Source organism: Trachypithecus francoisi, unplaced genomic scaffold, assembly GCF_009764315.1.
Source record: "Trachypithecus francoisi isolate TF-2019V2 unplaced genomic scaffold, Tfra_2.0 Lachesis_group0, whole genome shotgun sequence".
In the NCBI taxonomy this organism is placed as follows: domain Eukaryota; kingdom Metazoa; phylum Chordata; class Mammalia; order Primates; family Cercopithecidae; genus Trachypithecus; species Trachypithecus francoisi.
The window spans coordinates 15,211,891-15,230,541 of record NW_022681453.1 but is presented as its reverse complement, the minus strand read 5'-3'; the positions used below and the strand labels follow the sequence as shown (position 1 = coordinate 15,230,541).

The 18,651-nt window shown below is 45.6% G+C and overlaps 1 protein-coding gene across 4 annotated transcripts in view; it reads left to right on the top strand.

The window, feature by feature from the left end:
* CSPG5 (chondroitin sulfate proteoglycan 5) overlaps positions 1 to 18,428 on the top strand; it is a 30,268-nt gene extending 11,840 nt beyond the window's left edge. For 3 of the 4 annotated variants that reach the window (XM_033205601.1, XM_033205608.1, XM_033205619.1), the window contains exon 5: positions 6,485 to 7,011. In XM_033205601.1, the coding sequence (XP_033061492.1) occupies positions 6,485 to 6,646 (162 nt within the window). In that variant the 3' untranslated portion in view covers positions 6,647 to 7,011. Of the gene's footprint in view, positions 1 to 6,484; positions 7,012 to 18,267 lie in introns of those variants that run through there. The other variant, XM_033205613.1, reaches the window with a different exon arrangement.
* Positions 18,429 to 18,651: the final 223 nt, after the last annotated feature.

Genomic DNA, 18,651 nt, shown 5'->3' with positions numbered 1-18,651 from the left:
TATTTGACAAGCAGAATTTTAAATAGAAAATGTCTTTTTCTTTTTAAAATTTTTATAGAGATGAGGTCTCACTGTGTTGCCCAGGCTGGTCTCGAGCTCCTGGCCTCAAGTGGTCTTCCTGCCTCAGCCTCCTAAAGTGCTAGGATTGTAGGTGTGAGCCACCTGCCTGGCTGAGAAGATCTTTTTCTGGGATTACTCATGACTTTTTGCTTCATCTATGCTTTAGAAGTCTGATTATTGTCTTATTTTCCATATCAAGGAGAAAGGCTCTGCTTTCACTGCTGAGGAATTTCATGATGGTCAGTGAAGCAAATGGTGGTTGCTCTTTGGGATGGGTGGAAAGAGTTCTGTGTCCTTGCTGCTATTTGAAGACCCTAAGAACTGGCAGGGTTATACACAGCTGGTTAGGGCCAAGGCCTGAAAACAAAACACTGGCAGAGCCTTAAGTCTAGGAATAATCCTGTTCTTAGGAGGATGGGCTTATAAATATCAGTTGAAATCCAATAAAAGATCCCAATAGACCATTTTCTAAAGACTCTGGCCTAGTGTATTGCCTGGTTTAGACTGACCAGTAAAATACTAGAGAGAATTTCGAAAACAAGGCAGAAACCATCCAAATCCCAAATCGTGCCACATCCAAATCCTAGAATTCTCTATATAATGCAGGTTCCATACTTCAAGATAAATGCATTTTTACACAGATTATTACACAGATAAACAAGCTAAACTGAGACTGCAGACTGAAGCAATGGAGTTTAAGAAGAAATTTAGAAGACGTTCTTAGAAATCATGGACCATAGAGTGTCAGACCTCACAGGAGCCTCAGCAATCTAGACCAATACTGTCCAGTGGAACTTTCTGTGAAATAGAAGTGTTCTGTATCTGCTTTGTCTACTACAACAGCCACTAGCCACTTGCAGCTGCAGAGCTCTTAAAAGGTAGTTAATGCTACCACATTACACAGTGCAGACCTAGACTCCTGGGCTCAAGTGATAGCCCTGCCTCAGCCTCCTGAGTCGCTAGGACTATGGGCATGTGCCACCACACCTGGCTCATTATTTTAACTATTGCAAAGATGGGGTTTTGCCATGTTTCCCAGGCTGGTCTCAAACTCCTGAGGTCAAGTGATCCTCCTGCCGCAGCCTCCCGAAGTGTTAGGATTACAGGTGTGAGCTACCATGACTGGCCTTTTTCCTTTTATAGATGGGGAAATTGCAGCCCCAGAAGGGGGAAGAGAGAATAAGAGTAAATGTGTGGCCTCATTCACAAAACCCCAGAATAGGAAATCTTGGCCTAGTACAGGAGAAGTAAATGGGTGAATTTAAATATGAAGTGAAAGAGGTAAACTTAGGATAATTTTTTAAAGACTTTGATGTAAAGGGTAGAAAAAGAACAGATTATTTCACTTGGTATGTACCAAGATACAACAAGTAAGGTCAAGATGAACGTTATTATCACCAAGGAAACACTATGTCTTATAAACTCTAAGATTGGTCACCGTGTTCATCAACCCACAGAGATGTAGGCACCCTGAGGGCAGGACAGAGTCTCGCTCACTCTTCTCGGTGAGCACATTACCCTACCCTCTTCAGTAACATGCACACAGTCAGCAGTTGCTGAATACTAGTGAGTGATGGCCTGCTACGGGGGCTCTCGGTTCCACTGGCCAATCTGCCATCCTGCAGATGGCAGCAGGTCTGCCACGGCGGGAGCTCCTGTAGTCAGCATGTTCACTGTCCACGGTTGGACAGAGTCCTCCCACTCTGCTTGACAGAGTGCAAGCGTCCTTAGGAAAGTTTCTGACCCTTGTGTTTCTGGTACCATAACTTCAGACACCTTTCCTCTTCCCAGAGAGTGAAAAGAAAGAGCTCCTCTTGGAGGGCCTGGCTGCACCCCCAGTGCAAAGGTTTCTTGTTCTTGGCTGATCCAGCTTTGTGGAAAGTGAGGTTTTTGTACCTGAACACTGCCACTGACCCTTAGTTGAGAAGATGGCAAGCCTTGAAAACAGCAGAGCAGGGGGTGGTCAGCCACAGAAGGGTGGTGGTCAGCCACAGTGGGTGGTTGGCCACAGGCAGTGGTGATCTAGCATGGGGCTTGGGGGTCAGCTACGGGGCGGGTGAGGGTGTTGGCCACGGTGGGCTATGCCTGAGACGGGGTGATGGGGTGGCCAAGGCAGCACTCAAGCCATCCCTTAGGAAGCAGCAAGATCTGGCTCTGGTTCTCTCCTGGCTCCTCTTAGATCTTGAGGCTGATGCCTTAATTTTTTTTTTTTTTGAGACGGAGTCTCGCTCTGTCACCCAGGCTGGAGTGCAGTGACCAATCTTGGCTCACTGCAAGTTCCACCTCCCGGGTTTACACCATTCTCCTGCCTCAGCCTCCCAAGTAGCTGGGACTACAGGTGCCCGCCACCTCACCCAGCTAGATTTTTTGTATTTTTTAGTAGAGACGGGGTTTCACTGTGTTAGCCAGGATGGTCTCGATCTCCTGACCTCGTGATCCGCCTGTCTCGGCCTCCCAAAGTGCTGGGATTACAGACTTGAGCCACCGCGCCCAGCCCCACTTTTTTTTTTTTTAACCAAATACCCAGACTCCAAGGAGATTGAGGCTGGTGTCTTTCTGTCAGCTTGTGCCCAAGGGGACATCATCCTCTCCTCTCTGAAAGCACTGTGGATGTGAGGGGTGACTCTCCTATCCAGCAGGAAATGTACTGGTGGATTTTCTACCTTCATCTCTAATTCTCTCCACCTCACCCAAAGGTCAAACTTAGTCATATTCAAGATCTTGTGGGCATTGCTGATGAACACTGTTGCCACTTGTTTATGAAGTGAAGCCCTGCTCACTGCTACAGCCACCACACTGACTGCCTCTAAGGGGTGCCAGCAGCCGGGGAGAGTGAGATATCCTCCAGATGAGCCGGGAGGAGAGACGAGGGGGCACCGGAGTCCAGCCTGCCTTGTGGCCTCTCCCCACCCTTCTCTCCCCACCCCCAAACTCCTTGCTGGTATTGGTGTTCTCTAAAATTTTGGAGAGTTGTATTTATTTTCATGGAGGCGTTCTTTCTTTTATATAAGCAAAATAGGTTGAGCAGGTCAATTTCCTACACTGTTTCAATCACCTCTACCAGCCACACTCTGAAAAGATTGCAAACAAAAACGTCTGGGGCTTTGGGCCTGTGACAGGGAAGGGTCAGTGGCTGGTATCTGTGCCAGTGGTACCTCCTTCCCTCCTCCGCTCCTCTCTGCCCTCAGGCTGATGTGCGGCTCTGTAGCTGGCCGGCCTTAGGCTGAGTCTGTGTGAGTGTCTTGTGTAGCTGAGCAACCAGCCTTGAAGGGTATGTCAGGAGGCACGGAGAGTGTAGGAAGTTGCCCACGTTCCAGGCGCACTGCGTGAATGAAGCCACCAGAAACCCAGGGCAGCTGCCCCAACACTGGGCTGCCCTGGTGGTCCCCACAACGGTGCTGTGGAGACCATGGGGGTAACTTGGGTTGTGCTAAGATTTGACAGACCTTCCAGGATTCTAGTTTATTACTAGGGTTTCTCCATTGATGCCCCTGTGCTTTTTGTTTGTTTGTTTGTTTTTTCCTATTTAACTCTTTCTCACTTCCCAGACTCTCCTCTTGCATGTATTTGTTAAAGCACTGACTGCCCACCCTCTTCCAATAGACGTTTGCCTCTGACCAGTGGGGTCCAGACCTGAACCCACATGACCCCTGGGTTGAAGGGTGCCCATATTGCTGGGGTTGAAGGCTGGGAGCAGCGAGTCCACAGTGGTTCCTAGAAACTTATGCCAGATGTTGATCCAGCTCCCTTGTGATGAGGTACTTCTGTTAAGTCAAAGGCAGTTGGACCTGCTGTGGAATTCAGCTACCCTTGGCTTAATAGGATCAAGTTCTAGAGCAAACACCTGTGTTAGGAGAGCCCCATCTTGGTGTAGACATTCCTTTGCCTGTTGTGTTTGTTGGAGGTATTCAGCTTGTCTAACAGCGCTGTTTGCATATCTCTTGCTTTTGGGATATCCTTCTTCCATCCCTTGGCTCAGAAGGCAGTTTTCTAATCTGGACCTCATGAGCCCTCGAGGGGTCAGGTTTAATCTGGGAGCCCACCTTCATGGCATCAGAGCTCTGAGACCTGAGTCTGTGAGGAGTCACTTAGTCCACTTTTCTTCACATTATGAGAATGTTTCTGTACCCCTGTATGCCCCCAAAGAATATGAGAGGGTGAGAGGTTATCTTGAAAGACATAAAAGCAAGTTGTATCCTTGTAAGAAGAGAGGTGGGTATAGGTCCTCTTGTCCTGTTTCAGATTTTAGTGTGATTCAAAGTCCATCCTATATAACGATAGTGTTAGCTCAGCTCTCAAGCTTTCATGCCCATGGTTTCCCCCAAACAGTACAGAAGTACACGAAATAAAAAAGTGCAGCTCTACTTCACCCTCACTTCCCTCTCCATAAAGTACACATGTGTGTATATATATACACACAAACACACCTATATCTATATTTTTGAAACATAAATGAGATTTTGCTATACATATGTTCTACCCCTTACTTTTTTTCAATCAGTGTATCATGGAGATCTTTCTGTCTCAGCAGATGGACGTTTATGTCGCTGCACAGTGTTTTCTGATTCTAAGCAGTGATTGACCGTTCAACTGGCTGCACATGCTATGTGCAGCTGCCTTGCCTCACGTATGCCTCAGTACTCTGTGAAGTTCATTGTCTTGTTCTTGTCTCATTGGGAAAAGAAACACGTGTTCCCCTGTCTATAAATCATGTGTGAAGTCTTTGAAACTCTACTAAATTGTCCTCCTTAATCAGGGCCTCTGGAGAAGCACTGAGTGAGGCTGTGGGCATTGGGCAGCTGGCAGTGATTTCCGTACGCACAGAACTCGTGGATGCCCCGATGTCCTGTGTGTACAAGCGCCATGGAAAGCCCGGGGTCTCTCCCTACTTTCTTTCCAACTCATCACTCCCATAACCTAGTGCTGTTATGGGTCAAACTCAGTAGCAGGCAGCACAGACGAGGACTCACCAGACTTCTGCGGAGAACACCCTGGTCCTTAAGCATGATGGTAATCTTGAATTTTGGTAGTGGTTGAAGCAAGAATGGCCTTAGCTAGCTGGTCAGATTAGGACACTGTCTACCTTCTTGCCATCCATGAATCTGCCTTAGTGGTTACACACCCTCTTCCATCAGCAGAGTTCCAAGCACTTACAACAGCTATTTGGGGCACCAGAGAAAGAACTGAAGCCCACTGAATAGTACTAGGTATATTCCCCTTAGGGTGGTCCTAAAGGAAATGAGTAAAGCAAGATTTGCCACAGAAGTTCTCTGAATGTGCAGAATGTAGACCTGGAGGACTTCGTGCTAGTGTGGGCTTCCTGAGAACCTTTAAAAGGCAAATTCAGGCTGGTGTGGTGGCTCACACCTGTCATCCCAGCACTTCGGGAGGCCGAGGTGGGTGGATCACTTGAGGCCAGGAGTTTGAGACCAGCCTGGCCAACATGGTGAAACCCTATCTCTACTAAAAATACAAATTAGCCAGGCATGGTCACGAGCGCCTATAATCCCAAGTTCTGGGGAGACTGAGGCACGAGAATCCCTTGAACCCAAGAGGTTCAAGATTGCAGTCAGCCGAGATCACACTACTGTATTCTGGCCTGGGCGACACAGCGAGACTCCATCTCAAAAATAAATACATACATACATACATACATACCTATATACATAAAATGCAAATTCATCTCAGGTTCAGGAGTTTGTCAGAGAGAGCTTGTCACAGGGCTCTAGGCAATATACATGGATTATTACATTAGAATCAGCAGTGTGAATATCATGTGATGCAGAGTGTGGCAAGCCATTGAGGCAGCCAGGTTCATTCAGGCTTGGATTGAGGACATACCTTTTGGCAGGTTCACTTGTGACAATGAGAGGCTGACATATATTTGACCTCTACTCAGAGGACATGCTCTTACTGTGGGGAGAGAGGCCCCTAGCATAGCCAGGAGCAGTTCTGCACTTTACCAGTCCTATGCATACCCCACTGTATACACTGATGAGACATGTTCCCTGACCAAGACATCTTTGTGAAAGCAAAACTCAACAGGATGGAAGGTCAGAGGAAGGCCAGGCTCAGCAGGCCACGCAGAGCTCATCAACACATGAGGCTATAGAGGCACCTGGGCCAAGGGACTCTTTCTTCCCGATCTCTGTTCAAGAGAAAACCTTGGACATGGCCCAAATTAAAAGTATTTGTAAACTGATTACTGTCAAGTTTTCCTCTCTGCCTGGCCATTGCTTTTAAGGATGACTTTCCTAAAAAGTTGCTGCTAATGAGTTACTTTGGTTCCTTTTAGTTAATTCAAGTCTTGGAGTTTTTTCCTTGTTTCAGTGATGCTTCCTTCAGCCAGATAGGAAAACCTGATATTATTATTTGATGGCTGTATGCATTGTCTTCCCCCACCCCAACTTTTTCCCTCTTCCAGGATGATCCTAGTGCTCCCCACAAAATCCAGGAGGCTCTCAAATCCTGCCTGAAAGAGGAGGAGTCATTTAACATCCAGAACTCCATGTCGCCCAAACTTGAGGGTGGCAAAGGTGACCAGGCTGACTTGGATGTGAACTGTCTTCAGAATAATTTAACCTAAAGCAGAGCAAGAAGAGAGGAAGCAGGGCTGGTGGGTGGGGGGTACGGGGAAGAAACATTATCTCCTCTTGTACAGAGTCTATTTCTTGTAACCATTTGTTAAACTCTTTTCTTTTTCTGATCTCATGGCATGCTTTGATGTATTTTGTACAGGAGGCAAAAAAAAATACTTAAAATAAGCAAAGAAACTGAACAGAATTGCATACATTGGGTTGTTTTGTCTGTGCTGTCTGTACATTGCTTCTGCTGCTGTGATTTCTAAACCTGTGCTGTTATTCAACTGACTTTTTTTGGTACTTTGACCCACCTTTTTTTGAAATACCAGTAAAAAACAAAGTTCTTGAAATAAAACTTTTTAAAAAGTTATTCATTTTCTTAGTCATTGTGTCCACTCCTTTAAGTTTGAGTTGAGTTACCTCCACTGAAGATATTTATCTATTTATTTATTTTGAGGTGGACTCTCGCTCTTGTCGCCCAGGCTGGAGTGCAAGGCTCACTGCAGCCTTGACCTCCCCAGCTCAAGTGATCCTCTCACCTCAGACTTCGGAGTGGCTGGGACTTTACAGGTGCATGCCAACACACCTGGCTAATTTATACATAATTTTTTTGGAAAGGCAGGGTCTCACTATGTTGCCCAGGCTGGTCTCAAACTCCTGGGCTCAAGCAATCTTTCACCTCAGCCTCCCAAAGTGCTGGAATTACAGGTGTGAACCACCGCACCTGACCAAGGATGTATATTTATTTATATTTATTTATTTGTTTATTTATTTTTTGAGACAGAGTCTCACTCTGTTGCCCAAGCTGGAGTGCAGTGGCGTGATCTCGGCTCGGTGCAACCTCCACCTCCTGGGTTCAAGTGATGCCTCAGCCTGCCAAGTAGCTGGGACTACAGGTGTGTGCCACCAGGCCTGGCTAAATTTTGTATTTTTAGAAGAGACAGGGTTTCACCATGTTGGCCAGGCTGGCAAAGATGTATATTTAAACATGTTTGAAATATCAGAAATGTTCTGTGTGTTTGTCTGCTTAGGCTATCATGACAAAATACCACAGACTGGGTGGCTTAAACAGCACAAATTTATTTTCTCGTGGTTCTGGAGGCTGGAAGTTCAAGATCAACCCAAGAGGGTTGGTTTCTGATGAAGCCTGTCTTCCTGGCTTGCAAATAGCTGCCTTCTCATTGCATCCTCACACGGCTTTTTCTCTGTATGCATGTGGAAAGAGAAAGATCTTTGATGTCAGTTCCTGTTCTTACAAGGGCACCAATGCTATTGGATTAGGGCCCCTCCTTTATCACCTTTTTAATCTTATTTAGCCCATTAAAAGCCCTGTCTCCAAATATAGTCACAGTGGAAATTGGGGCTTCAACTTATGGATTTTGGGGGAACACAGTTCAGCCTGTAACAGTCTGTTTCACCTATTATTAAGAATACTCTGGCTGGGCGTAGTAGCTCTTGCCCACTGTAATCCCAGCACTTTGGGAGGCCGAGGCGGGTGGATCACAAGGTCAAGAAATCGAGACCATCCTGGCCAACATGGTGAAACCCCGTCTCCACTAAAAATACAAAAATTAGCTGGGCGTGGTGGCGCATGCCTGTAGTCCCAGCTACTCGGGGGGCTGAGGCAGGAGAATCACCCGAACCTGGGATGCGGAGGCTGCAGTGAGCCAAGATCATGCCACTGCACTCCAGCCTGGGTGACAGAGTGAGTCTCTGTCTCAAAAAATATATATACACTTTCATTCTTTCATAGATGTTTAGTAAGCTGGGCGGCACGGCACACCATATAGTCCCAGCTACTCTGGAGCCTGAGGCAGGAGGATCGATTGAGACCAGGAATTCTGGACTATAGTGCACTATGATGATCGGGTGTCCACACTAAGTTTGGTAACAGTATGGTGTCCCCTGGGAGCATGGGACCACCAGGTTGCCTAAGGAGGGGCAAACCAGCCCAGGTCAGAAGCAGAAAAGGTCAAAACTCTCGTGGTGATCATTAATGGGATTAAACCTGTGAATAGCTACTGCACTCCAACCTGGGCAACACAGCCAAGACCCTACCTCTAAAAATTAAAATGTTTATTAAGCACTTACTCTGAGCCAGCACTATGCTAGATGCTAGGAATACTAAATGAATAAAATAGATCCAAACCTCAACAAGTTAGTAGTCGGCTTGAGAAACAGACATAAACAAACAATTGTAACAGTGTGTCAGTATTATAACAGTGTGTCAGTACAAATAATTAGAATAGTGTGTCAGTGTGTAAAAAGCTATGAGAGTTGGAGTTAAGATTTCAGAAAGGGGCTGGGCGCAGTGGCTCATGCCTGTAATCCCAGCACTTTGGGAGGCCAAGGTGGGAGGATCACCTGAGGTCAGGAGTTCGAGACCAGCCTGGCCAAAGTGGTAAAACCCCGTCTCTACTAAAAATGCAAAAATTAGCTGAGCATGGTGGCGGGCACCTGAAATCCCAGCTACTCGGGAGGTAGGAGAATTGCTTGAACTCAGAGGACGAGGGTTGCAGTGAGCTGAGATCGTGGCACTGCACTTCAGTCTGGGTGACAGAGCAAGACTCCGTCTCAAAAAAAAAAAAAAGGCCGGGCGTGGTGGCTCAAGCCTGTAATCCCAGCACTTTGGGAGGCCGAGACGGGCAGATCACGAGGTTAGGAGATCGAGACCATCCTGGCTAACACAGTGAAACCTCGTCTCTACTAAAAAATACAAAAAACTAGCCGGGCGAGGTGGCAGGCGCCTGTGGTCACAGCTACTCAAGAGGCTGAGGCAGGAGAATGGCGTAAAGCCGGGAGGCGGAACTTGCAGTGAGCTGAGATCCAGCCACTGCACTCCAGCCTGGGTGACAGAGCAAGACTCCGTCTCAAAAAAAAAAAAAAAAAAAAAAAAAAAAATATATATATACACACACACACACACACACATATATGTATATTTCAGAAAGGCTTCAAAGAGAGGAGGCTTAAATTGGACTTTGAAGGATAAGGAGGCATTTTTCAGGATAAAATAGGAGACAAGGACATTGAAGGCAAAGGTAGAATACTCAGGAAAGTAGTCTATATGAAGAGATTGTATGATGAAGCTGAAAAGGGCAATTTAGGACAGATTACAAACAGCCCTGAATGCCATTTAAGCCCAGAGCTGAGGGATGATCAGATTTGTTTTGTGAAAAGACAACTCTGGAGACAGTGGGTAAGGCAGATTGAGGATGGGGATTGTAGAATGGGGATGGATTAGAGAGTGAAGATTTCAAATAGCCAGACTTACCAGCGATTGGAGTTTTCTTGAACATTTTGCCTGTGTTCACTCTGTGATCATTCCAATAACTGGAATCCTTGTGTGTTTCTGTCACCTAATTTCTGCTGGTTCCCCCGATGTGTGTTCACATGTGCCTCATTTTTTACTTTGTGCTGGACATTGTATTTGAAAACCTGTTCATTAAAATATTTTGAAGCCTAGGACAACTTCTCCCTCTGGAGAGGATTTTTACTTGCTTCTGTCAAGTACCCAGGAGCACCAGAATTCTGGGGTCACAGTCATCCAGATTCAAGGTTGGAGATTTTCTAAGCCACTGAAACCAAGCCACAGACCTGTCAGACTATGCAAGGGCTGGTTTGCTTCTGGTTTATCCTTAACCCTAGGGTATAATCCTCTCAGGTCACACCTCAAAACAGGCAGTGGTTTACCAGTATTCCACCTTTGGTGGGCCCCGTACTCCACCTCCCCCTGCCCAGCCCTACAAAACTTTCAGAAACACAACCCATTCTCTCCATCGCCTCTGCTAAATGGGCAGTTGCCTGCAGGCCCAAGTGGCCCAAATGCTGGGCTCACCTGTCTGGATTCGTATCCTCTCTGGGATGTTAGCCTAGTAATTCTTTAGTATCTTGTTAGCTCTTTGATGCTTTTCAAATGTTTTGGCTCCTAGTGCAAGAGTTGGTACAATTTACCTAGTCTCCCATTTACTAACAACAGAAGTCCTCTGTTTTCATCTTGGGTCTCTTGCCCAGATGGTGTTTAGCTGGCGCCATGAACTCAGTCTGCTCTTTGCTGTGGCATAGGGCTGCATATTGGGACGTGTGTCATGGGTTCCTAACCACATCTCTTACCCACTTTCAGCTCGTTGGTTCTGCTTGGGCCTTTCTGGAATCTGTTAACTAGGGAACCTGTCTTTCATGAATAGGTACCTCTGGATCCTTTCACAAGGAGGCCCAATCAAGAAGGACTGGATGTAAAAGTACTTTGTAGTACTTCTACTACATGGGCGTGGTGGCTCATGTCTGTAATCCCAGCACTTTGGGAGGCCGAGGCGGGCGGATCATCTGAGGTCAGGAGTTCAAGACGATCCTGGCCAATGTGGTGAAACCCCGTCTCTACTAAGAAAAAATATAAAATTAGCCAAGCATTGTGGCAGACGCCTGTAATCTAAGCTACTCGGGAGGCTGAGGCAGGAGAATCACTTAAATCCAGGAGGTGGAGGTTGCAGTGAGCCGAGATCACCCCATTGCACTCCAGCCTGGGCTATAAAAGCGAAACTCCATCTCAAAAAAAAAAAAAAGCACTCGGGAGGCTGAGACAGAATTGCTTGAACCTGGGAGACAGAGGTTGCAGTGAGCCGAGATTGTGCCACTGTACTCCAGCCTGGGCGACAGAGTGAGACTCCATCTCCAAAAAAAAAAAAAAAAAAAAGTGCTTTGTAAATTCTAGATCTCAGCAGACAGAAGGTTTTCTTAGTGTTGTGCTCTGTTTTGTTTCTGCTGCAAGAGTGTTATGAAATATGTGTCGGCCGGGCGCGGTGGCTCAAGCCTGTAATCCCAGCACTTTGGGAGGCCGAGACGGGCGGATCACGAGGTCAGGAGATCGAGACCATCCTGGCTGGCACGGTGAAACCCCGTCTCTACTAAAAAATGCAAAAAACTGGCCGGGCGAGGTGGCAGACGCCTGTAGTCCCAGCTACTCCGGAGGCTGAGGCAGGAGAATGGCGTAAACCCGGGAGGCGGAGCTTGCAGTGAGCCAAGATCCGGTCACTGCACTCCAGCCTGGGTGACAGAGCAAGACTCTGCCTCAAAAAAAAAAAAAAAAAAAAAAGAAATATGTGTCAAAGCCCTTGACTCTGTCTCACCTACCCAGCACAATGCAAGAGGGATAGGAAAGCCCAGATCAGAAGGGGAGCAGGAGATGGCGGAGGCCTACAGAATAGAGTTACTGGATGTTGTCAAGAGTCTTTGACCCAAAGAAGGTGCTGAAGTGTTAGAACAGGGTATATTGATTATTGATTTCCATCTGCGTCTGTTCTCTTTCCTGCCAGAGTGTTTGTGCTTCTTGATGACTGTGATCCATAGGCCTGGCAAGAGTTCTCTGGGGACCTTGTCCTTTCTCAGATAATGTATCCTGATGAAAAGGCTCATCTGTGCTCCAGAAAGCAGCACTAAACAGTGAACTCGGAGCTAGAAGTTCTCTCTGTTCAGGAGCCATGTGCTTTCTGAACCTAAGGCTCTTCATCTATAGAATCTTTGCCCTTTCCTAGGACTAGCTAGGCATCAGGGACATAGCAATGAATAAAACGGACCAAAAACTTTGCCTTGTGAATCGTATTTCTCAGTGTCACGAAATTCATTCCGGGTTCTCCAGGCCCAAGGGAAAGGGCGGGTACTAGCAGGGGAATAGAGGCAGCTTCACTGGTCCAGGAGCAGGGAGCAGGCGAATACCACCCTTGCTGGGTGCTACAGCAGAGGCTCTTTCCTCAGCCCAACAGCTCATTGCAGGCATACAAGCAGCTTTGGGGAAAGAGTGAGGAACTCCTCTAAAGCAAGCTTGGAAATAATACTGTCTCCTGAGTGTATAACCATAATATGACACAAAGTACATAGGAACAAGATTGCAGAGTTACCCTAAGGACTCAGATGGCCAGCCAGACTAAGTAACACTCTGGCCAATGGTTTATCAAAACCAGAAGAAGAATGTGGCGATCAGAAGGATTCACCTCCAGGTACCCATGTGCACGCAATTCTGGAGCACATACCTAGAAGCAGAATTGCTAGGATGGAATTTAACTTATCTTGACTTTACAAGATCATAGTTAAAAGTGGTTGTATCAGGCCGGGCTCAGTGGTTCATGACTGTAATCCCAGCACTTTGGGAGACCAAGCCAGGAGGATCATTTGAGGTCAGGAGTTCAAAACCAGCATGGCCAACATGGTAAAACCCTTGTCTCTACTAAAAATAGAAAAATTAACTGGGCGTAGTGGCACACACCTATAATCCCAGCTACTTGGGAGGCTGAGGCAGAAGAATCTCTTGAACCCAGGAGACGGAGGTTGCAGTGAGCTGAGATCATGCCACTGCACTCCAGCCTGTGTGACTCTGTCTCAAAAAAAAAAAAAAAGTGATTGTATCAGTGAATGACTCCCACCAACACTGGATGAGCTGCCTTTGCTCCACATCCACAGCAGTGCTTGATAGTTTTATACTTGTCAATTTTAGCAATTCTTATTGGCTAAAATGTAGTGGCAAGTAATAGTGATTTTAATTCGCATTCTCTAATTATTAATGACATTGCACAGCTTTTTTTTTTCGATACAGGGTGTTGCTCTGTTGCACAGGCCGGAGTGCAGTGGTGCAATCATGACTCACTGCGACCTCAACCTCCTGAGGTCAGGCTTTTCCCACCTTAGCCTCTCAATTTTCTAATTTTTCATAGAGATGGGGGTCTCCCTGTGTTGCTCAAGTTGGTCTCAAACTCTTGGGCTCAAGCAATCCTCCCGCATCAGCCTCCCAGTGTGCTGGGATTACAGGTGTGAGCTACTGCACCCGGGCTGCACAGCTTTTAATATGTTTTTAGCAACCTGGATTTCTACTTTTGTGAAGCACCTGCTTAACTCTTGAGTCCATTTTTCTTTTAGGTTATCTTTTTCTTAATCTGTAAATTTCAGTTTCTCTCAACATGTAAAAACATGCTTATGAAATTAAAACATTTGTCTGGAGTCACAAAGTTAGGACAAGTTATTCTAGCCTCCCTTTGTAGCCCCAGTTTGTAGAAAACATGGTTGAAAAGCAGCATTAGTGGGACCAATAGTGATGGAAATGATCTTTCTTTGGGATCCATGGAGTTTGTTTTCTCACTCTTTTGAAGTTATCTATTCTATAGAAAAATGATCATAGCAACACAAGCTATAATTTTGGGAAGAAAAATTTATGTTCTTAAATTCACATAGTGGTTTTGATTTGTGTAAGAAATTGATAAGGTATATTATATAGTTAAGCAACAATGAATGATGAAGATTCCACTCATCAGAGAAAGTGTGTGTGTGTGTATACACATACAATGTATCTAGACTACAGTAAGTCAGGGATAAAGTCTACAGTAGAAACTATTATATATATATATATTTTTTTTTTTTTTTTTTGAGACGGAGTCTCGCTCTGTCGCCCAGGCTGCAGTGCAGTGGCTTGATCTCGACTCACTGCAACCTCTGCCTCCTGGGTTCAAGCGATCCTCTTCCCTCAGCCTGCCAAGTAGCTGGGATTACAGGTACCCACCACCATGTCCAGCTAATTTTTGTATTTTTAGTAGAGATGAGATTTCACCATGTTAGCCAGGCTGCTCTCGAACTCCTGACCTCAGGTGATCCGCCTACCTCGGCCTCCCAAAGTGCTGGGATTACAGGCATGAGCCACTGAGCCTGGCTGATTTGGTTTTTTTTTTAATTTAATTATTATTTTTTTACAGATAGGATCTCACTCTCTCAACCAGGGTGGACTACAGTGACGCACAAATAACACTGTAAGATGGAACTCCTGGTCTTAAGCCATCCTCCTGCCTCAACCTCCCAAAGTGGTGGGATTACAGGTGTGAGCCACTGCTGCCAGCCAACTTTTTAGTTTTTAATTTTTTAGTTATATATTGCCTTTTGTGTTGAAACATACATACTGCTTTTTGTAAAGAAGCTCAATTATTTTTTAGTATTGATTTGGTATTCAGTAACCTTGCTAAATACCCTTATAATAATTGATCCATACATTCTTTTGGATTTTCTTTTCTTCTTCTCCTTTTTTTTTGAGACAGGGTCTTGCTCTTTTGCTCAGGCTGGAGTGCACTGGTGCAATCACAGCTCACTACAGCCTTGATCTCCTGAGCTCAAGTGATTCCCTCACCTTAGCCTCCTGAGTAGGTGGAACTACAGGTGCCCGCCACCATGCCCAGCTACATTTTTTGGTTTTTAGTAGAGACGAGGTCTTGCTATGTTATCAGGCTGGTCTCGAACTGCTTAGTTCAAGCAATCCTCCCGCCTCTGCCTCCCACAGTGCATTGGGATTTTCTATGTATAAAATCATGTAATCTACACATAATAATAGCTTTCTTTCTTCCTTTACAATCCTTACACATTTTATTTCTGTTTTTTTTTTGTTTGTTTGTTTTTTTTTTTTTTTTTTTTTTTTTTGAGACGAAGTCTCGCTTTGTCGCCCAGGCTGGAGCACAGTGGCACCATCTCGGCTCACTGCAAGCTCCGCCTACTGGGTTCATGCCATTCTCCTGCCTCAGCCTCCGAGTAGCTGGGACTACAGGCACGCACCACCACGCCCGGCTAATTTTTTGTATTTTTAGTGGAGACGGGGTTTCACCGTGTTAGCCAGGATGGTCTCGATCTCCTGACCTTGTGATCCGCCCGCCTCGGCCTCCCAAAGTGCTGGGATTACAGGCGTGAGCCACCGCGCCCGGCACATTTTAATTCTGTTTCTTGGATGTCACACTAGACAGGACCTTTCAGTACCGTAAGAATACATATGGTGAGAGCAGACATCCTCATATCATTGCTAGTCTCAAAGGGAAAAAAAGCCTTCAATATTTCATCAAGACTGCCTGCTGTAAGCTTTTTTGCAGCTACCCTTTATCACATTAAAGTTCTCTTCTATTCATAGTCTTGAAGAGTTTTAATTTTAATGGATGTTAAATTTTATCAAAAGCTTTTCCACGTCTATTAGGATAATCATGTAATTTTCCTAACTTATTTGCTTAATACAGAAAATTACATCGATTTTTCAAATGTTAAACCAATCTTGTAATTTTGGAATAAACGTAACTTGGTCAGATGCATTAACCTTTCAAATTATTATTAGACCAAATTTGCCAATGTGTATTTTTAGTATTTGCATATATGTTCATGAGTTAGATTGGCCTATAACCTGCCTATCTTTGTTGGATGTTTGGTATCAACATTATGTCAGCCTTCTAAAATATATTGAGTAGCTGAGTGTGGAGGCCCAGGCAGGCAGATCACCTGAGGTCAGGAGTTCAAAGCCAGCCTGGCCAACATGGCAAAACCCAGTCTCTACTAAAAATACAAAAATTAGCTGGGCATGGTCGGCGGCATCTGTAATCCCAGTTACTGAGGAGGGTGAGGCACAAGAATTGCTTGAACCCAGGAGGCAGAGGTTGCAGTGAGCCAAGATCGTGCCACTGCACTCTAGCCAGGGTGACAGAGTGAGACTCCATCTCAAAAAAAAAAAAAAAAAAAAAGTGTTGGGTAATGTACCTCTTTTTATGTTTTCCCAAGGAGTTAGTGTATATGGCACCATGTCTTCCTTTAATGTTTAGTAGAACATTGTGGACTTTTTTGTTTTCTATTTTTCTTTCTTTTTTTTAGACAAGGTCTTGCTCTGTCTCCTGGGGTGCAGTGCAGTGGCACAATCTTGGCTCACTGCAGCCTTGACCTCCCAGGCTCAAGCCATCCTCCCACCTCAGCCTCCTGAGAAGCCGGGACCTCAGATGCGTGCCACCATGCCCAGCTAGTTTTTGTAATTTTTTTTCGCAGAGACAGGGTTTCACCAGTTGCTCAGGCTGGTCTCCAACTCCCGACCTCAAACGATCTGCCCGCCTTGCCCTCCCACAGTGCTGGGTTTACAGGTGTAAGCCACCATGCCTGACCTCTACTACCTAATAAAACATTTTTAAAAAAATATCTCGGCTGGGCGCAATGGCTCACGCCTGTAATCCCAACACTTTGGGAGGCTGAGGTGGGCAGATCACCTGAGATCAGGAGTTCGAGGCCAACCTGGCCAACATGGCGAAAGCCTGTCTCTGCTAAAAATACAAACAGAAAAATTAGCAGGGCGTGAGGCTGGCACTGTGGCTACTCGGGAGGCTGAGGTGGGAGGATCACTTGAGATCAGGAGGCGGAGGCTGCAGTGAGCCAAACTTATGCCACTGCACTTCAGCCTGGGCAACAGAGCAAGACTCAGTCTCAAAAAAAAAAAAAATCTCATTTGAAAATCCATGAGTAAAATAAAAATTTCAAATTTTATTCATTACCATTGCCCAGTTTGCAAAATAAGAAATGATTATTTTTGCCGGGCGCGGTGGCTCAAGCCTGTAATCCCAGCACTTTGGGAGGCCGAGACGGGCGGATCACGAGGTCAGGAGATCGAGACCATCCTGGCTAACCCGGTGAAACCCCGTCTCTACTAAAAAATACAAAAAAAAACTAGCCGGTTGAGGTGGCAGGTGCCTGTAGTCCCAGCTACTCGGGAGGCTGAGGCAGGAGAATGGCTTAAACCCGGGAGGCGGAGCTTGCAGTGAGCTGAGATCCGGCCTCTGCACTCCAGCCTGGGCGACAGAGCGAGACTCCATCTCAAAAAAAAAAAAAAAAAGAAATGATTATTTTTATCATTTCATGCTTTGCCACTATCAGCTTGAAAGTTACTAGCTTTTCTCAAGGCTGGGTGCGGTGGCTCACGCCTGTAGTCCCAGCACTTTGGGAGGCGGAGGCAGGCAGATCACTTGAGGCCAGGAGTTTGAGACCAGCCAAGGCAACATGGCGAAACTCTGTCTCTACTAAAAATACAAAAATTTTCCAGGCGTGGTGGCACACACCTGTAATCCCAGCTATTCGGGAGGTTGACGCAGGAGAATCACTTGAACCTGGGAGGTGGAGGTTACAGTGAGCTGAGATCATGCCACTGCCCTCCAGCTGGGTGATAGAGCAGAACTCTGTCTCAAAAGAAGAAAAAAAGAAGAGAAATGAAAGTTATTTGCTTTTTCCATATTCATTTAGTAATTTCTCTAGAATAGTTTTGACCAATTTTTCATTCTGTACTGAATGAAAATATTCTGTGTGGCTGCTGTTCAGTGTAGTAACCACATGTGCTATTGAGCATTTGAAGTGTGGCTAATACAACGAAGAAACTGAATTTTTAATTTTGTTTAATTTTACTTCATTTAAATGTAAATTGACCCTCATGTGACAGCTCACCTGGCCCCTCAATGTCACATGGCTGGTGGCTACCATATTAGATAGCATAGTTGTAGAAATTATAACTTGCATCCCTTTCTTGTCAATGTCTGGTTTTAACATTATTGTTCTCTTTTTCCCAGGCAATTAAAGAACCTTAGAACACTAACTCATTTGTTTCTCTCCTCATATATACGCTACAGTTAATATTTTTAAATTCTCACTATATATTTAAAATTCCAAAAGCTATTATTGTCTTGTTTCCCTCTTGTTCAATCCATCCTATGACCACTCTGGTTTTCCTTATGTTCCTTGAATAACAAGACTCACTTCAGAGCCTTTGCACGTGCTCCTCGGTCTGCTGAGAACATCTTTCCCTCACATCTCTGTACAGATGGCTCCTTCCCGTCATTCAGATCCCTGCTCAGATCAACATCCTCAACAAGGCCTTCCCTGACCCTCTGTTGCAGAATGTGGTGGCTGCCTACCCAACAACAATGTGGTGACCCTTCCTGTGGGCCTTCTCTCTGTTTCGTTACCATGCCTCCTCTGAGGCCCCTGTGTTTAGAAGCGAGTCCTAATTGGTAAGCCAGTCCAGGTGATTTCTGTCACCTTGCCAGTGATTGTTTTTATTTTTAAATTTTTATTTAATTAATTATTTATTTATTTTGAGACAGAGTTTTGCTCTTGTTCCCCAGGCTGGAGTGCAATGGCACTATCTCAGCTCACTACAACCTCCACCTCCTGAGTTCCAGCAGTTCTCCTGCCTCAGCCTTCA